Source organism: Gobius niger (assembly GCF_951799975.1).
Source record: "Gobius niger genome assembly, chromosome: 8".
Taxonomy (NCBI): domain Eukaryota; kingdom Metazoa; phylum Chordata; class Actinopteri; order Gobiiformes; family Gobiidae; genus Gobius; species Gobius niger.
In genome coordinates, this window is record NC_136859.1 from 17,364,479 (window position 1) to 17,383,847 (window position 19,369).

A 19,369-nucleotide genomic window follows, 5' to 3' on the forward strand; every position below is an offset into this window, starting at 1 on the left:
GGAACTAGTTTCAGGTAAAACAGCTTAAAACATTAAAAAAATGTCCTTCCCCGGACTTAAAAAAAAAAGCAAACAGGCCACAATGAACAGTTTCAGCTTGTGTGACCATGGTATAAGCGGATTAAACAACTCGGAGCCGTGCATTATACAGTTTTAATGCACTTCGTGGAGGAACACTGTGTTCTTGCCTCCACATCTTGCATTAAAACTGTGTAATGCAAGTTGTTTAATCCTCATTTATATTAAATCAATGCTGCAATGGTTGTAATTGGCAATGTACAAAGCATGCAGTTATTGGTTATAAGGGAAGAATATTCTCTCCTCTGCAGAGACCAAACTATTGTGTCTTATTGCAAAAATGCATGCTTTTGTTGCATTAGTTTAGCCATTCATGTCCATTCATATGTTAACATCACATTTAGATCTTTGTTCTGCAGGAAAGCAGCAGTTCTAAATAAACACATTAACCAAATCAGACATCAGCTATTCTCAGCACAAGGAGAGCAGTGAAGAAAGCTGGCTTTTATGGGCGTCTTATTTGAGGTTTACACAATCCAGTCCACAATTAGATTAAGAAGTCATGACTGTCATATGCATTTGGGCCGAGGAAATCAAGTAGCGTTTCAGGGTTGCGCCACACCTTGTGTCAAGTTACAGAGTAGAATAGGAGGCAACTTTAGCTTTCAAACCAAATGTATTGTAAACAGAAATATGAAGATAATTCATTGGCTTTGACGGTGCGGCTCTGGCCACTTAAAAGGAAACATCCTGCTGAGAGGAGCATGTGCAGCGCAACGTCTCTTTTAAAGCGGCTGCAGTCTTTTGTTTGGGATTGTTCAGAGAGTGCCACTGCAGATGCGGGTAATATGTTTTCAACGCTTTGCTCACGAGGCACGTTTCCCATTGAAGACTGGTTGTAGGGGTGATGCTCCCGCCGTGTGTTAGGAATTTTTATATGTGCTCTCTTTTGAGTAGAGGGAAACTAAAGATCCAACGAATACTGTATTGTCTAAGCAGCAATTATGAATGAACCAGGGCTGTAACAATGCACCAATTAACTCTTACTTGTCAATAAGCATTTTAGACCATTTCTCAATAAACAGCAACTACGCCTGTCACGATAATTACTGTATCGACTTATTGTTCAAAATATAAAACATATTTGAACATACTGTATATGCATCATGTGAGAACGTCTCTAAACTGTAGTACGACAACATATAAGCTGTAGAGGGTTAAGTATTAAACACTACAACTTATAAACACTACCAGGCTGCAGATCAATTGTTTTAATAGTTGATTTATTGTTCAGTGCCTTTTAATACGACAGAACTCTGTGACAAAACACTGAATATTGAATTGAAGTGGCCTTTCACCTAACACCTGTGAACGTTGCATTTTGAAACAATGGGGTTGTCATTGGGTTATTAACATCTCCCTCTTTGTTTCCTGTGCACCCTCTTTGTCTCTGCGTGACTCAGGTCAACAGGACTATGGGAACGATTACTGAGAACAACTGTAGCCGTCCTCCTGTCCGCCTCGTGCGCTCCTCTCCTCCACCCTCCCTCTGTAAATATGACTGAAAACTGAGGAAACTGACAAACTCTCATTCCCTCAAGGGGTCCATATTTCTTGGGATGGGTAATTACTCCTGACCCTGGTGCTTAACCTCTACTCCCTGCAGCCGCTCTTTCCGCCGGAGACACTTCAATTATTTTCCCCTGTCTGTAACCCTCTTATGCATAAAAGAAACAGGTTTTTATGCAACCAATTAAGACACATCATTTGTTATGTGTCTATTTCAAGTTTTGCTTAACAGATCTTTCTGCATGTCTCCCATTATATTTTTTTCACTAAAATCCAGAACTTTTTTATGGGGGTTGTTGATCTTGCTTCATGCGACAGCCTCCAAGACAGGAAAGGATTAGCTCGCTTTCTCCCCAAGTGTGAACCACTCCCCACAATGCCTCAGTGATAATCGCTGCCGCTGATCACAGTGCCATCTGTCAACAAACACTGAAATACACTCTGCTTCACTGGAGCCTCCCCATGTTTGAGGCTCACAGCTATTTGCAGCTAATCTCATCTTTCAGCGCCTAATGAATCGTCTAAATATTGATGCTGATTTGCTTAATTTGTTATCTGTAAATCAGAGCTCGTCTTTTATGTGACCTAGTTGTGAGCGTGCGGTTACAAAATGCAGCTTCATTAACCTACTTCACAGTTAACCAAGTGTTTGGGATTTTATCAAGGGGCTGAAATCTGCTTGCGCATAATCCCAGGGCGTCCCAATATTAGAGACGGCTTAAAACCAGGGCTAATAATTCAAATCTAGTGCTTTCTCTTACATGCTGCTACTGTTCTGCAAACTAAAACACAAATACCTGACGCTTAACATTCAGACTTTGCATATTGTCTGGCTGCTTTTGTGACAAAACAATACTCACCCAAATATCCCCATCAAATCAGTCCAACCCATGCCTCACGGTGGCTACAACCCGTACAATCAGCCGTACAACCCCGCGGCAGTGGCGTACAACAACGACCAGGGTGAAGAAGAAGAAGAGGAGGAGGAGGAGCAGGACCCTTATCATCGTGGATACCCTCCTCAGTATTACCCCCGACATCACCAGGCGCCCCATGGATACCACTCAGGGCCCATCCGTTCAGAGGACGTGGAGCTGAGGTCTCCTGGGGTGGCCCGGAGGTTCCCGCGTGGTGTTGGACAACAGGAGAGTATCGTGGTGGAGGTCATGGAGGAGAGTGAGGGGGGAGGACTTGTTAAGAGGCAAGCATAGACTCGCCTGAAGTGCTCCAGGACTGCACTGCACACATCGAATCTACACTAATATGTCTGGTTATGTCCAAAGTGATCCCCCTCACCTTGTGCTGCACCCGTCAAACTGTAAATACATCATTGAACTCTTGTATGAGAATTCTGAGATGGGGGAAATAAAGTGCCTGATTATTTGTTTGCATCGTTAAGTGGTAATGTAAACTTATGAGCATTTTGTCCATTTTCTCTGTAGGTTTTTGAATTGTTTTGTAAAGTTGCATGTATTTCTGAAGCAAACCATCAATCTCCTTGTGGCTTGACGTAACTGAGAGATTTGAATCGTCGCAAATGTTTGATAAAACATATGTACAGGATGCTTTTTTACAAGAATATGATTCTGTTTACTTTTGGGATGGACTTTGTTTTCACTAAACAATTTGATTGTAACAATGTCCAGTAGCTCCCATTGTTGTTCCATTATGTTTGTTTTTATAAATTCCATTTATAATTTCCTTCAGAGCAGTGGTTGGATTGAAAACATTTTTATGCAAATGTCAGGCCTGCTCACTGTGGAGGTTGGTTCACCAGCTTCCCTTTGACACAAAGGAATAAAGTGTACATTTCTGAAGCCGAGCAACAACTCGTCCTGCGCTGCAGTTTTGTGGAGTAAAGAAGAGAATGTCATTTTCACATTTGTTCTAAAATTGATCGTATTTATTTTGTGTTTGCTTTTTAACAAATAAAACTGTCATACAACACGTGTTTCAACACTGGCGAATAAAAGTTGGTTCCTTAGATGTTTTACAAGCCTTTTTTACAGTTCACACAAAAAAGCAATTGTTGAGACGCCTTTAGACATGAGACACTCACAATTTCCCAACAACATTTTAAAGGTTTAGATGTTGTATTTGAAACATAGAAGTGAAGAACCTGACAACAGATTTCTCGTGCCACATGTGTTGTATTTAGTTCAATTCAAATGTTTTAAACATTACATTGCACAAACATACTGAATATCTGAAATAAATATGACAGAAGTACAAAAAACAAGGTTTCATATGTAGAAGAGTCCAACTTCACTTCATCTTGTAATCTTCAGGTCTGTGAGGAAAAACAAGACACAAGCGTCTAAGAAGGTAGAAGTTAAAGAAAGGCAATTACAACTAAAATCGAAGAGGGACAGAGGCAGATGAGAAGCCAGACAGATTTTATCTCTGCTTTTCCAAAATGAGACAGCGACTTTCTGTGCATTTTTCCTGTTTAATTTCAACTTGCAGGCGACTGATAATATCAGGGTCCATGCAGTGTTGCTTTTGATACAAAGTAGAAAAATATGTTATTATCAACTCAAGTGTAAGCGCTCTGCGTACATTGTTGGGTCTATACTGAGAGGAAGGAGCAGTTTTCACATCTGTGATCTTTGCCTTGACTCAAAAGGTTTCTGAGAGAATATTAACCACACATTTGATGCACCGCTCGAGTCTCTCCCATGCCTGCAAAAACTGCTCCCCTGACACGTGCACATACATGCACTGATGAGAGAAATAAATAAGAAAGTGTATGTGAATATTAATGAGACCATGACCAACCTCAAAACAAAACACAATAAGTTCGACCTTGGTGGCTACAGTGACAGGATTGAGAAGAAGCACTGATTGGCTGAGGAGATTGGACCAGTAAACAATAAAAAGTGGCTCATTTATCACTGGCACACAGCCTGACAGCCACAGAATATAATGCAGAGGAACTATATGAAGCAAAAGTGAATCCAAACAGTGTAAGCATTGATCATTGTTTTGGTGAGAGAAATAAGGTGCACTTACAGCTTATCTTCATTAAAAATAAAAACCCAAATTGTTGTTCAATAGAAACAGTAAATCCCAAACATTGTGAGCAGACAAGGCAGCAGCGCTACTTGGTCTCCCCGTTCATCTCTTACCACTTGACTGCAGCCAAACTTAAAACATGCAAAAGAGAGCCTTTTCATCTTGACACGAAAACCAAGGGTCACAATGTCAAGGTAGTGCTCAACCAAGAAAATATTCAATCCAGAAAATCTATGAATATATTTACAATGTTACTGATGCTTGGAGCTGGGAGAGCCTGTATCTTTCCAATAAGGAATAATGAAAACACCTTTCAGGTGACCTTTCACAACGTTTATCAGTCTGAATATAATGAGGAAGCTATTCCTCAACATGCTTCAATACGTGAATTCACAAGCAAAGAAATGTAGGTAGTTTGTAAATAATTAAATTAAGCATGACATATTCTCTTCATATTCTCTTCAGGGTCAGAACGTTTTTACACAAAACACTGTTTGCTATGACTTCATCACCATTATCATTCAGAGAAGGCAGCAGAAGTAAGTGCCCCCCACTCACATAACGACACAGTGGTCTGAGCTGAGCCCACTCAAACAGGCATCAATACAGCACTGTCCCAGGACAATGGCACCAACTTCACTCATTTGTACTCACTGTCCCAAATCAATCACTATTTACACAAGACGAGTCATTATAAAATAATATTAGATTTGTTATTCACAAGAACAGTTAAAGCCGTCCCACTGGCGGTTTATATTCCACCTGCTCCCAAAACTAAGACCCTTAATTTAAGAAAGCCAACATGTCCCAACACTTGAACAACAGAGTATAGATGACGGCTTAAGAACATTTGTCTAAAAGTGAAATGAGTCACTAACAATCCTAAAGAAGAACACATCATCTTCAGCTCAGCAGCACCACCTTCTGGATCCCCTCATCTGGCACAGAGACTGGCAGTCGAGGTAGTACTGCTTCTTTAAGACTGTAATATACAGACTAATACTTCTCCTGTCTATCAGTGAGTGTTGGAGTGTTGACTTACGGTGTCCAAATTTGGGGGAATGCGTCTATCTCCTCTTGGGTGTATTCGTTGAGTTTCCGAGGAATCTTTCTGGGCTGAGGAAGTTCCTCTGTCAGGTTGGCCTTAATGTCATCAGGCAGGGCCTTATTTATTATTGGGTGAAAATAAAAATACTGAGTGAGAAGGTTGTGATACAATAATAAATCACTAAAGTCTGAGTGTTTCATGTACTGTGTTTGTTAAGTTCACTTCCATACTTTTATAATACATGTGATACAATGATACATGAGTACATGTGATGCCTGTGTGAGCTGCTGGTTTCCTGAAAAGGATAATACTGCATATGTACACAGGCACACACATATAACCTGGAGGATACATACATCATCAGGAAAGATATGCAGTCGCTCCATCATGGTGCGGCGGTGTAAATTCTTCGGGAGCATGCCATAAACTGCCAACTTCACAATCTAGTGTGGAAAAACAAATTCATTAAAAGGAGATCACGGTTTAGGAAAGCGACGGTTGTGAGAGCAGTAACGTCTGTAAAAGGATTGGGTGATTGTGAGAATGAGATTGTTTCAGTGAGTGCGGTGTGGTGTGTGAACAGGTTTCTTCATGAACATGGTAAAGGCTAATTTTGTTTGTTTTATGTTGCAACTTGTTACAAACGTTAGTATGCTGAGTGCTCCTTTTATCACATCAGTTTAAAAAATAAAATATGGCATATTTTGTGTAAATCCTAAATTACAGTGAGAAGCAAAACATACAGCTTTAGGATCCTTATGGTGGAGCTGGGCAGCGGTGACCTGCTTGAACCCCCCTGGATACCTGTAAAAATGACAGATGTTCATTACAGTATGAATGAGTTACTGAATAATGAAACATGTGAAGCTGTGATGTACTCACCCAGTATGTGAGGAATACACTTTCTGTTCCCATTTGTTCCCAGAAAAGGCGATTTCCCTGGTGTTTATAACAACTACATGGTCACCACAGTCACCTGCAAAGACACAAATGATTATTGACGACATCTTTCAACATTATGTCAAAGTTGATTTCAAACCGACTCATTATAAGCTCATAATACTCACTCAGAGCATGATAGATGGGTTTGTGTTTGCCCTTCAGTCTGATGGCACACATTGCTGCTATTTTTCCTGGTGGTTGCATCCTGGCATCAATGAGAAACCAAGAGCGAGCAAAGGTGGCCCATTGCTGAGAAATACAGTTGATTTTTAGATAACATCATTACCAACTAGCTGAACATGTGCTTGTTTTTGTTAGCTCTATATTCAAAAGATAAAGTCCAAGCTCCAATGCTCAAGGTAAAGCATTTTTTAGTCGTTATATATTGCCACAATGTGTGTTTTTACCTGGGCAGATCTCGAAAAACTAGACATATCTATAAGTCTATCGGCACATCATTCCCACATATTTGACCCCAGCGTGAGTAACGGTCCGTCCCGTAAACTCTCTCGACTGAAACAAAGATTGTTTTCGTAACATATTAAATCCTGCAAAAACAAAGACAATGGTTTCACACAGTTCATTACAGTTCGTTGCCGTAAATAAAACCTCTAATCCGAATATGAAATGCGTTTGTTTATTAACTAAGCGTGACTCCAGTGTTGTAAACTGCTTTTGTTAGTTTCCACACGGACTTATTTTTATGTCACACATTCCTGTGCGTCCTTTCCGCCACAGTCAGCCAGCGCGGGTAAATTTAATGACAACAACAACGAGGCTCCTGCGGATAAAAAGTATATTTTATATATATATATATATATATATATAACAGTACAGACGTCTTTTCCCACCTCTTTCCTGTACTACTCAAGTAGTGGCAACATGAGGACTTTGGAGGAGGTGCAGGCGACTCTGCAAATCGCGAAACTGAAGGAAGAAGACTTGAAGAAAAACATTCACTGTTTGTCTTTTGGAGAAAACGTTTCATCTGCAGATTACTGCCTGATGGAGCTGGATGACACGCTGTGTAAACACATTGAAGCTGGTCAAAGGTACGTCAAACTTTAACATGTGCGCGTTTAACAGTCACCGATATAATAATTTGAATATTCATAATGATAATAATGTGCTTTTCAGTCTCGTGATTCGTGGAGACAAGGATGAACGTGCGGTGCTGTGTAGTGGAGATAAAACTTATGACTTGAAGATCGCAGATACATCCAATCTTCTGCTTTTTGTTCCTGAACTTCAAACCCCAGACCTGCTCCCAAATAATCTAGAGAGCTGCCATGTGGTCCATAATCAGGTGACTATTATCATGATAAAATTATTCAACCTACAATATAGCCCTGTTGACATGTAAGGTTTTGTTTCAGATCTGGGGTTTTTGCAACAGCTACTGGGAACTGCGGAAACACAGGCCTAAACTGAAGAAACTAAAAAAGCTGCTGATGGAGAATTCTTATGAAGGACCAGCGATTGGAGGACAAGAAGAAGTTACTGAAAACAGAGTAAGTCTATACAATAGCAAATTCATTACAGCTAGCTCGGCATTTGTCCAATCTTTCCAAACTAATTTCTTTATTTTGTCAGTACACAATGTTGGATCTTTTGGAGAGGATACAGGCCAGTGAAACAGAACTAAAGGACAATTTGAGGACCATTCACGCCTGTGAAATAAACGGTAATAATGTCAACTTTAAGACGACAAAATCACAAAGATTCAAGATCCAAAAGATTTCATTGTCAACTCGTATGAATAAAAATTTACGTTTCCCTCACGTCCTTGGTGAGGTGCGAGGAGTGGTTGGGTACCACTGCTTTCTCTAAACATTTAACTTTCATGTTTAGGATACTGGCGTTTGCTGGACTTTGATTATGAGATGAAACTTCTGGGTCATGTGACCCAGCTCGTGGACTCTGAGTCATGGTCTTTCAACAAAGTCCCCCTTCAGAACTGTTTGGAAGAGTTGTCTCCTCTTGAACCAAAGTAAGACACAGTACAAATCTATATATCATATAAGTACTGCATTATTAACTATTCTTTTACAGGGAAATGATTGAGCACTGCTTAAACTGTTATGGACACCGCTACATTGAAAATGGTACATTATGGCGCTAAAGCACTTTTATATAACCTACTGTAGATAAAGTTTTTATTCACTACATTAGAACTGAGATATTTGTCATTTTGCAGACCAAGTACTTTATGCTCTATATGAGGATAAAGTTTGCAGAGCCCTGGCACTGCTGTTACTGCAAAATGCAGTAAAATTCAACCTACAAGAATTTCAGGAAGTCTGGCAGCAGAGTGTCCCAGATGGCATGAGTACCAGCCTGGACCAACTCAAGGTGCTTAAACTTCTACTTTCTTTTTCTCATCAGTGTCACGTGAGACTCCTGAAGGTTTGAAAGTCTTATGTTTCCCTTTTGACCAAATATTGCAGAGTGTTGCCCTGGTGGACCGAGCTTCTCGCCCAGAGACAATCTGCCAGCTGCGAGTGGAGGATCTTCCTGAGGACACACTGGAGCGCTTCAATTATCTGTTCACACTCCGTGAAAAATGGACGGAAGACGACATCACCCCGTACATACAGTACGTGTCGTTTAATAGTGTCACTTTTACCCCGCACATGTGCATGATGGGATTTCACTTCTTTTTATATTCATTCTTTTTTTAGGGATTTGTGTGGAGATAAACAAACCACCGGGGCACTGCTCACAAAATATGCCCGATCTTCAATGCAAAGTGGAGTCAAGGTTTTTAACTCTCGAAGACCGATAGCTACATAAATGTTTTTAATCTTAACTTTGTTTTCTTGATTTTTGATGAAAATCCTGAATAATATAATGTTCACGGTAGGCTTTATTGAATTATTCAATTTAAAAATAAAGATTCTTTTTGTAAAGTTTTGTTGCCGGTTCTGCTGTGGTTTGTCCACAAGGTGGTGTCAATAGTAATAGCGCTCAGTACTGTTTCCAGGAGCAGGTAGCGTTTGATTTGACAGAGGGCCTCAAAGGATTTCAAGGGCTACTTCAAAGAGTTAATAATGGTCATAATTAATTTTTGTACACTGAAATGTAGCATTTAAAGGTGACGATTATCCAGATCCACTGGTCCAATTGGTCATTTCAGCCTCAAGCATCGACAGTCATTGTTTCTTCAGACCTTCAGTCATTAGTCTTTTGAGTGATTCAGAGTTGGAGTCAGATGTGTTTAAAGGAAAAACACACACATTCGTGTTTCGACACCATGACCCTCCTACACATCCTGCTTATTCGTCATTATCTATTGTACTGGCCCCTGACTCACCCTGACATCATCCCTGAGAGGCCTGACTTATCACTTTATGGACAGAACCAGCTAGAAACAAAGGTGAGTCCACTGTCTGACTTGCTCCCACTAATGTCTCTGATGCAGAAGTAACAGCAACTTCTTTTTCTCTGAATAATCACACTTCTCCTTTAGCAAATGTTACTTTTTACGACAGTAATGAATTACAGATAAAAGATTTATTTACACAAAGATCACACGATATAAACATTTACAGCAAATGTGCAAAAGTGCAAGAAAATAAAATTATGCTGTAAACAATGAAAGTAATTATTTTTAAAGAACCTGTTTGTAAAAAATTAACGAGAACAAAGATGGAGCTAATTCATAGGAAACTGTACAGAATCCCTTACAGGCACAAATCAAATTCCCAAAGAACTCTTCATTAAAATGCCACTTCACAGTAAATTGGTAATATTTCCCTAAAAGATTATAAGATTTGCAGCGCTACCGGGGCAACATCTCCTCCAGGTCGGCCACAACATAAGCCACGACGGCCCATAAGGCAGAGCACAGGTCCATCTCCTGAGGGTCCTGAACAGTCATGGTGTCGCCCTCACTGTGGTGGAACCAGAAGTATCGACTGTCCATCACATGAAGACTAGCACCTAAACCACAAATATAGTTATTCATTCACAAAAAAACACGACAATTCAATATCATAATCTCCAAATACAAATATTCATGACCCAAACAATTATACTTTATTGAATTCTGGACTCTTTATTAAAACGTGTTGGCAGATTGATGCCATATTGTCCTGACATGTTTCTCAGAGCTTTACATTTGAATACAAACCACTGTGTAGGGATTTGTGATCATAATATTGCGCAGCATGCAAGATTTAATCTCAAGGGAGGAAATACTTCTTAAAAAACATTTATTTTATGCATAAAAAAAGTTCCCCATTGTCGATGTTTACCACGTCTTTGAGGATGTGAAACTGTATAGAGCATTTCTGTATGTGGTGCACCACAACGCCACTGTTACACATATAAGCAGTTTGACTTGGTGGACAAGCCAGTTTCACATCATTATTTGCTACGAGCCGATGATCCTGATCTTGATTTTATCACAGTTCATGTGAATCATTATGTCGCCTGTAAGTCATAACCAAAGCCATCAGCTGAAGTTCGACTTTCACTGTGACTAGTTATATAGAAACTGAAAAAAAGGAGAAGTGGGTGAAGAAAAGTGTCTGTATTTAAAGCCACGGCGCATAGAATTTTACCCAGTAAATAAAATTGAAATACATTTTTTTTGCATTTATTTTATGACAGATATTTTCATCAAAATACCTCATAAATGTACAAACAAACATGAGCTCTACTAAGACATGACTGTAACTTTACCAGGAGAGGGGACGTCTCCAGCTCGTCTCCATGGAGATGTCGACTAAAGTCAGCAGCATTTGAGATTGAGACAGATTAGGTTCTCATCCAAATCCATTCTTTGATTACCTACTGCAGTAATTCACTACTTGCACTACTTGCTTTGCGCTTTGGGGGGTAGCTACGACCTGGAGGCCTTTGAGTGCGAGTGAAGCTACAGCCAAACAATGATAAACAACTTCTGCTGTGCTCATAATTGCGCAAACAATCAAAAACATAATCCGGAACTACAAAGCACTGCACACGAAGTTAACGAGAGCTTTTTTCCTGATCGACTTTTCAAAATCAAAAGATGAAAAGGTACAGATTTTCTTAAGCTTTGGTTTAGTGGAATCGGATATTTTTAATGGTATTTGGAAGATTAACACTAGTCTCTTTGATGACAGCTCGCAACGCCATATTGTTTACAGCAGCGAACCTCTCGAATAGCATTTTCTGTGTCGAGCTGGTCATTAGGAGCATGTTTTGTACTGATGGCAACAGTATAGTCCAAAATGTTACGCTGTGTGCCTTTAAGTTAAGACTGCATTAAACAGAGAAGCTCAATATATAAGCAGAGCACATGTGACAGTCAATACAATTTTACAACAGACTGTTTGACTCGCCTGGTATTCCCACGTTCATCCACGGATAAATGTCTGTCCCTTCTCCATGAGGCTCCAGTCGAGTCGTATTAATGGGGGCCAACAGTTTGACCACTTCCGCCATCACCTGCTCATAACAACGACAGGTGCTGGGTCTTAGCACAATATACAGTTTAAACCTCATTAAATACGGTGTGAAAAGTGGAAAACACTTCATCATTAGAGTTTTCCTATTACACAAGTCAATATATGTGTTTTGTGCCTGTGTGTAATAGTTTGTCATAAAAAACTGTGAAATATTTGCAACATTACTTTATTATTTGTGTTTTAGTCATAGTAACTAGAACAAAAACATCACAGCATTCGACAAGTTATACTCTATGTTCATAGGGTTTCAATTGTATTATAGCTCAATGGTGGTACAGCTATCAGCAAATATTGTAATGGTGTGAGAGGAACTAAATTTGAATGCATTTACAAAGCAAATCAACTCATAAGAAACTGCCACTGCTGCGTTTCATCTGCTGTTCTTGAATAAAGGTGGATTCAAATACATCGGAAGCAAGGCAACTACAACCAGAAGAACCACAAGATTTTCTGACAAACCTTCTGTGCTGCGTCGCTGCCGGTGAACTGCAAACCCACTGGTCTGAAAGTCCCCAGGTCTGACTCCATGACCAGGTCAAAATTGGACAGGTTCACCTGGCAAAGGAGACGGGTGTTAGCCAAGATGAGTTATACTTTTGAAATGTTCAGTAATTACCTTGTGCAAATTGAAATACTGCTGCGCCCCGACCCCACCCTGTTCTTCACCAGTCCACAGCACAGTGCGCAGAGTTCTCCTGGGGCGCAAGCCTTAAACATCCAAATTAGACCACAGTTAGACAACAATGCAGAAAAAGAAAATGAATATTGTAATGCCATTATCTGCAATCATTGTCTTCCTTCTTTTTGCTGCAGTGCTGAATGTGCCAGTGCCTTTTACAATTATGTGTATTTTCCCTCCGACAAACAGTTTGAGGAAATTACATGTTTACTGTCAAGTGAATTGCTGTGTAATTTGTTTCTTTACTTTCTGGGATCAAAAAGAAACTACCAATAAGAAACACATCACAGTTTGTACAGTTTTTTTTCTCCAGGGCTTCTACAGGCAGCAGCAACTCAAATTTAATGCTACTTTAAGTCTCAAATACTATATTGTAATGCCACAATCGCACAGTTCACTAACATTTAATCAAACAGAGGGAAATGTTGATATTTAAAAAGAAAATTGGACACAAGCAACTTTTGATTTCTGCCAAAACTGTAGCTGAAAACACTTGGATTTTCAACAAACGTGTGCAAATATAATCGTAGAGCTTTGCCATTAATTTCTCCAACACATTTTGGCACAGTTAGTTTAATGCCTTTCAATGTTTTTAATGTCCCACAGAAACCCTGTTCTCACACTGATTTAAATACTGCATTTTGGTGTATGTAAATCTACTTTTATCAGTGAGTGGTTCTCAAACTTTCACAGCAAGAATCACTCACAAATCATTTAGTTCACCATGTACCACAGGACTAGACCAGGACTAAACCTGGAGTCAATCTGGTCCATAAAGTAAAAATCGCTTGCATTTGTATTGCGCTTTACAAGCCAGTTTTGACAAGTTTCTCACTACAGTCAATCATTATTCATTCACTCCATGCTCAGTGGTGCCACAGCTGCCCTGGCGTGGACTGACAGAATCAAGGCTACCAATCTGCGCCATGTTCATGTTCTCAGGACTTAAGGTTTAAATGTTTCACCACAAACTGACATCAATGCATTATTATTACCCAAATCTTTTATGAGCGACAGGGCCTCCCAGGAAATCATTGCCCCACCCCCATCATCCATCGCTCCTTGTCCTACGTCCCAGCTGTCCAGATGACCACTTAACAGCACAACCTGAAGATGGAGAAGGAGCAACATTATGAGGCGGTTACTGCATTCCTGCTGCATGTTCTATGCATCGACAGATCAGTAGAGCTAAAAGTACAGAGTAAACCATAGATAGTTCCCAGGAATCTGAAGCGAGGGATTCCCGGCAGTGGACCTCTCCTGACCTGATGAGTCAAGTTACAAAACACACTCTGACCCGAACAAGGATTATTTGTATGGACTCTTGAGTACACAATGAGTAAATCTAGTTTTTAAACTGTTGGCATTACATTGACAAAGCAGGCGAGTGACATTAATCTTACAAACTGTCACTATTTAAGCATATGTGCAGCATCAACATTACATTACGTTACACACTGTTGTAATAAAGTTGTTGTCCAATCTTTATTACTTTACCAACTCCCCATTACATGTGGTGTCACCTTTTCTCAATATTAATATATCTTTTTTTTTTTAAACTAATAAAAAGTATAAATAGTCTATTTTGTGTGTTGATGTATCTGCGTGTAATGTCACAACATGGCAACCGCATTAGTCACTCGGTTGGTAATGCTGAAGGTTCTATTTCAGTCAAAAATATGTAATGAGGGTCAATTTCTTTCAATGACATATTGTTTTCCTGAATTTCATGTATTTCCCAACATTTCCAGCAAAGGGCTTCATTGAAAAAGTGACTCATTAAACCTAAAGCACATATGGTAAGATATGAGGACAGACAGAAAAACCACAAATGCTGCTGCTGCAAACTGCAAGAACAGATTCATAGCTGACGCCGTCCAGCCGTGTGTTTCATTTCCCTTTTCTGTACCTTCAGACCTGCTCACAAAAGCACCAGATCACAGCTCTTCTAAAGTCTTATGCTGATGATTTATAATTTAAACACAAAACCTTTTTAAGTGGTTACTGTTGTGCTTTCCATGTGCAGTTTTTAATTTGATTTTTTTCATATCCATTTTTAAACACCACTGTCATATGTTTTGGGGAACTCTGTGACTCATATTCATTTTAAGATATGATGCGGTTTTAAATTAAGCAGGAACAGAGAAGACAAAGTAATTTCCCAAATGTCATTGTCTTGGTTTGGATCCTCGTAGACCAGAGCTGCTCAGTGGTTCAAAAGTCCGACCTTTTCAGTGAACTGTAACACAGGTCAACTAATGCTCCCATTCAGCAAACTAGTGCTTTTCTCCTTTATGATTTCTTAAAGGACAAGCAGTTTTGTAAAAGATCATCTGGAAAATCATCTTATTCACTTATTGGTTCTTTGAAATCTTAAGGTTAACTTTGGTTGAGTAGATACAATCTCACAGAATATGAAGGTGGACAAAACTGCTGAGGGAAAGTTTGACATCAGCAACACAAAGCCCTGTCCCATACTAAGTGCAAACAAAGTCAAAAAGAAAACAGGACTAGAATTTCAATGATACAGTTTTGCTTTTTTTTTAAAACACATTGGACAAGGGGAAAGAGTGGGTCGGAGGGGAAAAGGTTACAGTAGGAGGCAGGAAACTGAAGTGGATTTCTCTAACAGAGAAAAGTCGAAATGAAGTCATGAGTTTATTTGAGACGACAATTGTTTCCATCTTTATTTATTTTAGAAATCAATTATTCATGAAAATCCCACTGAGATTTACCTACAGGGGAGTCCTGTCCCCAGAAGGAACTTGCTCTACATGTTTTTAAAGGAGGAGGACAACGCAGACACAGAATAAGCAAACTCCACACAGAAAGTTCCCACTCAGCCTGAATATCAAACTTGAAACTTTACTACTGTGAGACAGTAATACATAGAACAAACAGGCTGGACAAAGTTTCAAAGGCGGCAAAAGAAGAGATGCTTGTTACTTAAAGGAATAGGCCACCGTTTTTACATACTAAAATATGTTCTTACCTCACTATAGTCGAGTTAATATATCCCCGTCTGGTCTTTGTCCGTGCGCTCTGTCACGCAAACGGAGCACATACGCAGCCTCTCCCACATGTCACATAGCTCCGAAAAAGCTCACGATAGAAGCTACCAAGCTCTTCCACGTGTTCCCTATTTAAATAAAGTTACGTGATGTGTTTTCATGCGAAGTATATTTACACAGAAATGTAACATGTCGATTTTATAAGCAAATAAAGAGGGGGACTATATTGTGAGGCGTAATGATACGAGGAGCAAAACGTCCGCGCAGTAACTCCTAAAGGTTATTGACGAAAGTGAGCGGGGGAAGTCTTTAGGAGTTACTGCGCGGACGCTGTGCTCCTCGTATCATTACGCCTCACAATATAGTCCCCCTTTTTATTTGCTTATAAAATCGACACGTTACATTTCTGTGTAAATATACTTCGCATGAAAACACTTCACGTAACTTTATTTAAATAGGGAACACGTGGAAGAGCTTGGTAGCTTCTATCGTGAGCTTTTTCGGAGCTATGTGACATGTGGGAGAGGCTGCGTATGTGCTCCGTTTGCCTGGCAGAGCGCACGGACAAAGACCAGACGGGGATATATTAACACGTCTAAAGTGAGGTAAGAACATATCTTAGTATGTAAAAACGGTGGCCTATTCCTTTAACTAACATTGTGTTGCTACTAAAACTATGAGTTCTTGAAATCTTGTTTCCTTTAAATAAGAATTTGTTTTTGCCTGATGAAATAAGAAAGTACAAACATTTCTAAATGAGGTTGTAATGCACGATACATTTCACTGTGCCCTGCAAAAGCTTTCTTTATCCATTTCCTTTATCCAGGTTAACAATCTGCAGAGTCGTACATATTGTCACTGGCTACATTTTTTCACGTGCGTTATGGCAGTATTACTAAGATATTACAGGAGTGGCTCAAACCCTTTTGCACCAAGGACTGTCTAAGAAGAAACTGAGTGCCACCAGATCCATATCTATAACCTGATGCCCTTATCACAGCTTGAGAACCAGAGTGTGACTGTGTGTGTGTACCTGCTCTGGGTGCTGCCAGCCTTTTATTTCAGCCACTGTGTTGAAGGAGTCTGCATCTGGCAAAGTGGTGGCTCCCATTGTGAGTTTCACGACGATTTTTTCCCCCCTCTTTGCCATACGCCACATCAGCTCAGCGTCCTCTACGGTGATGCACGCTGCTGGGATCTTCCTCACCCCGTCTTGATAGTCCTGCACGCCTGTGTGCGGACTACAGACACCAAAATATTCAAATTATAGCCTTGATCCTCAGAGAAATATGTCCATTATGCTCTTATTTAACTATTGTGACACCTGTTGATTGAAAACGGAGTAACAGATCGTATGAGTGCAGCCACAGCCCCCAGTTTCCCTGCCTCAGAAGCACCAAAGGCTCGATAGGCCACAGTCTCACCATAACTGACAAAAGGCTGGTTATAAACCACTATCTTCCCTTTGGCCTCACTTCCTCGTTTTTTCAGTTCATCAAAAGACTGGACCACCAACACATCAGCCTGTATGCCTGCACGTGAGAAAGAAAATGTGGCATTATTGCACTTTTAGTAAATGTCAGTGCCGCTATTTACATGTGTTCAGTAACTTACCTTCGGGGGATGTACCAACGCTGCTGCCGAGCCCGAGTATAGCCAGGTTTTTGGACCGAGGCAGGACTATTTCCGCACTCTCTTTGCCTCTGACCCAATGAGGGACTTTGACTGGCTCTGATGAAACATAAAAGGACATTCGTGATATGCATATTGTTTGATACTTGAAAAAGTCCTCCTCACGTCACTAAACTTACCCAAATGCACATCCAGGCCATCCGCGGTCATAGCTTTATACATGTAGTTAATCGCCATCTCCAGGTTTTTGGATCCACTCACTCGGTTCCCGATGGTGTCCGTGAAGTCTGCGAGGCGTCCGTAGGAGCGATTTCTGGCATCTCCATACACAGCCAGGTCGATAATTTGTTTGGCCACATCTGCATAGGCTGTGATCTCTTTGGCGATGTCCAAGGCTGCAGCAAAATCATTCATTTACATGTTACCATTTTATATTAGTGATTACAGCTTTATAAATGTAATAAAGTGTAATAATGTGGTAGTACATATTACTGTTTCAAAAATGTAGCCGAGTTACACTACTTTGAGTTACTTTTGGCAAAATGTAAACTGAAAATAGTAATAATGCCAGAGAGCAAAAGTGCAGTAAGAAATTTCTTTTTCCTTCACTTTCCCCACGATCTTGTGTTCTGTTAATGCAGATCTAATGCACCAGTGTCCAACTTGATTTGCATCGTTGCATGTTATTTGAGGGGAGTTTGGCATATTTTGAGTTACTTGAATTGTAATGACTAATCTATTCCCGTAATATGTTATATTCCTTCCTTACTGAAAAAACTAAATTTGTTTTTGTAACTTGTTGCTTTTGTAATATGTTACCGCAACACTGCAGGTTACAAGCTATTAGGGCTGGGACCATCCACTTTTGTCACAATCCGATCCCGATCACGATACTCAGGGGCCGATCCGATATGTTTCACAATACTCAGGGGCCGATCCGACCTGTATTGCGATACAGTAATTATGATTTGTAATATGTTAACCTTAAAATTAGTAAAAAAGAAAATTGTCATGTGTCCAAAGTTTATAAACCCATTTGACAGTTATTGAAGTGTTAAGATCTTAAAGTGCATTAACACAAAATGTAACAAAGTGCAGGATAAAAATGCCTCCAAACACAAATATTGAAAGTATTGCGATGCTTGAAAAAGTATCGATATTTGGTATTGCAGCACAAAGTATTGCTATCCAAATCTGATATTTTGTCCCAGCCCTACAAGCTATGACTATACCTCCACGAATGTATTAGCTACTCATATGTTATAGGTTTCTCAGAGAAAATAGATTGTTTTATTGAAATGTACAGCTGATCTATGTTCCAAAAGAACACTATGGACTGTGGGATAAAGAGATTTTGTGTGTGTGTTTTAATTCAGCTCTTGATAAATGTTAGATATACATGATCCTGAGTGTTCTTACCCTTTAATGCAGCATCTGTAGTGTTCTTTGTTTTGAAAGTGTGAGGGTGACACTCACACACAAGTGAACCAATGTAGAGAAAGGTAATAAAGGAGAGAAAACAGTACATTCTCAAATCCTGAGTCATCTGTAATTACAGAAGGGCTTTAAACATAAAGTAACGAATTCGTTTAGGACAAAACACACAAATTCACTTACCCAGCCTGATCGTGCATCAAATTAAACACAGAAAACAAGCTGAATACTAATAGTAATCCTTTTGTTAAAATAGAAAGTAAAAAGCACAACAATTAAGTTACAACCATTACCATAATCGTGTCAGAATAAAACACAAAGTTGACGCGTCTGGCTCGATAAAATATGTTTCCTAATGCCGCTTATTACAAACGAAGGCCTACAACAAATAAAACTGGCACAAATGCATTAGCACGGATTTAAAACAGATTTTTATGGCCAAAATAGCAGCTGTTTCCGCACTCGTGATTCCAACAGAGGCACTTCCGGTTACTTTTCAAAATAAAACGGCACCAAGGAAGTTAACAGTTATGATTTTATTGATCTTGGCTTTCTTGTAAACATC

At 39.7% G+C, this 19,369-nt stretch overlaps 4 protein-coding genes across 4 annotated transcripts in view; 2 read left to right on the plus strand and 2 right to left on the minus strand.

Moving 5' to 3' along the window:
* LOC306966031 (collagen alpha-1(XIV) chain-like) overlaps positions 1–2,937 on the plus strand; it is a 100,805-nt gene extending 97,868 nt beyond the window's left edge. The window contains exon 46 of the mRNA XM_079560665.1: positions 2,470–2,937. Within this exon, the coding sequence (XP_079416791.1) occupies positions 2,470–2,798 (329 nt within the window). The 3' untranslated portion in view covers positions 2,799–2,937. The remainder of the gene's footprint in view (positions 1–2,469) is intronic.
* A 776-nt stretch (positions 2,938–3,713) lies between these two features.
* On the minus strand, positions 3,714–7,115 carry mrpl13 (mitochondrial ribosomal protein L13). Its single transcript, XM_079562006.1, has 7 exons — positions 7,000–7,115; positions 6,718–6,841; positions 6,533–6,626; positions 6,394–6,454; positions 6,007–6,093; positions 5,645–5,766; positions 3,714–3,877 (listed from the first exon to the last, which is right to left on the minus strand). The coding sequence occupies exons 1-7, from the start codon at positions 7,024–7,026 to the stop codon at positions 3,853–3,855; spliced, it is 540 nt and encodes a 179-aa protein (XP_079418132.1). The 5' UTR covers positions 7,027–7,115; the 3' UTR covers positions 3,714–3,852.
* A 299-nt stretch (positions 7,116–7,414) lies between these two features.
* On the plus strand, positions 7,415–9,405 carry dscc1 (DNA replication and sister chromatid cohesion 1). Its single transcript, XM_079561827.1, has 9 exons — positions 7,415–7,644; positions 7,730–7,898; positions 7,969–8,103; positions 8,186–8,276; positions 8,444–8,582; positions 8,645–8,697; positions 8,790–8,944; positions 9,040–9,188; positions 9,274–9,405. Exons 1-9 carry the CDS (start codon positions 7,475–7,477, stop codon positions 9,383–9,385), a joined length of 1,173 nt encoding a protein of 390 aa, XP_079417953.1. The 5' UTR covers positions 7,415–7,474; the 3' UTR covers positions 9,386–9,405.
* Positions 9,406–10,127: 722 nt separating this feature from the next.
* On the minus strand, positions 10,128–19,263 carry LOC306966956 (carboxypeptidase Q-like). Its single transcript, XM_079561816.1, has 11 exons — positions 19,098–19,263; positions 18,790–18,916; positions 17,550–17,765; positions 17,353–17,469; positions 17,063–17,270; positions 16,772–16,979; positions 13,723–13,834; positions 12,665–12,756; positions 12,508–12,603; positions 11,923–12,028; positions 10,128–10,534 (listed from the first exon to the last, which is right to left on the minus strand). The coding sequence occupies exons 1-11, from the start codon at positions 19,098–19,100 to the stop codon at positions 10,374–10,376; spliced, it is 1,446 nt and encodes a 481-aa protein (XP_079417942.1). The 5' UTR covers positions 19,101–19,263; the 3' UTR covers positions 10,128–10,373.
* Between the last annotated feature and the right edge of the window lie 106 nt (positions 19,264–19,369).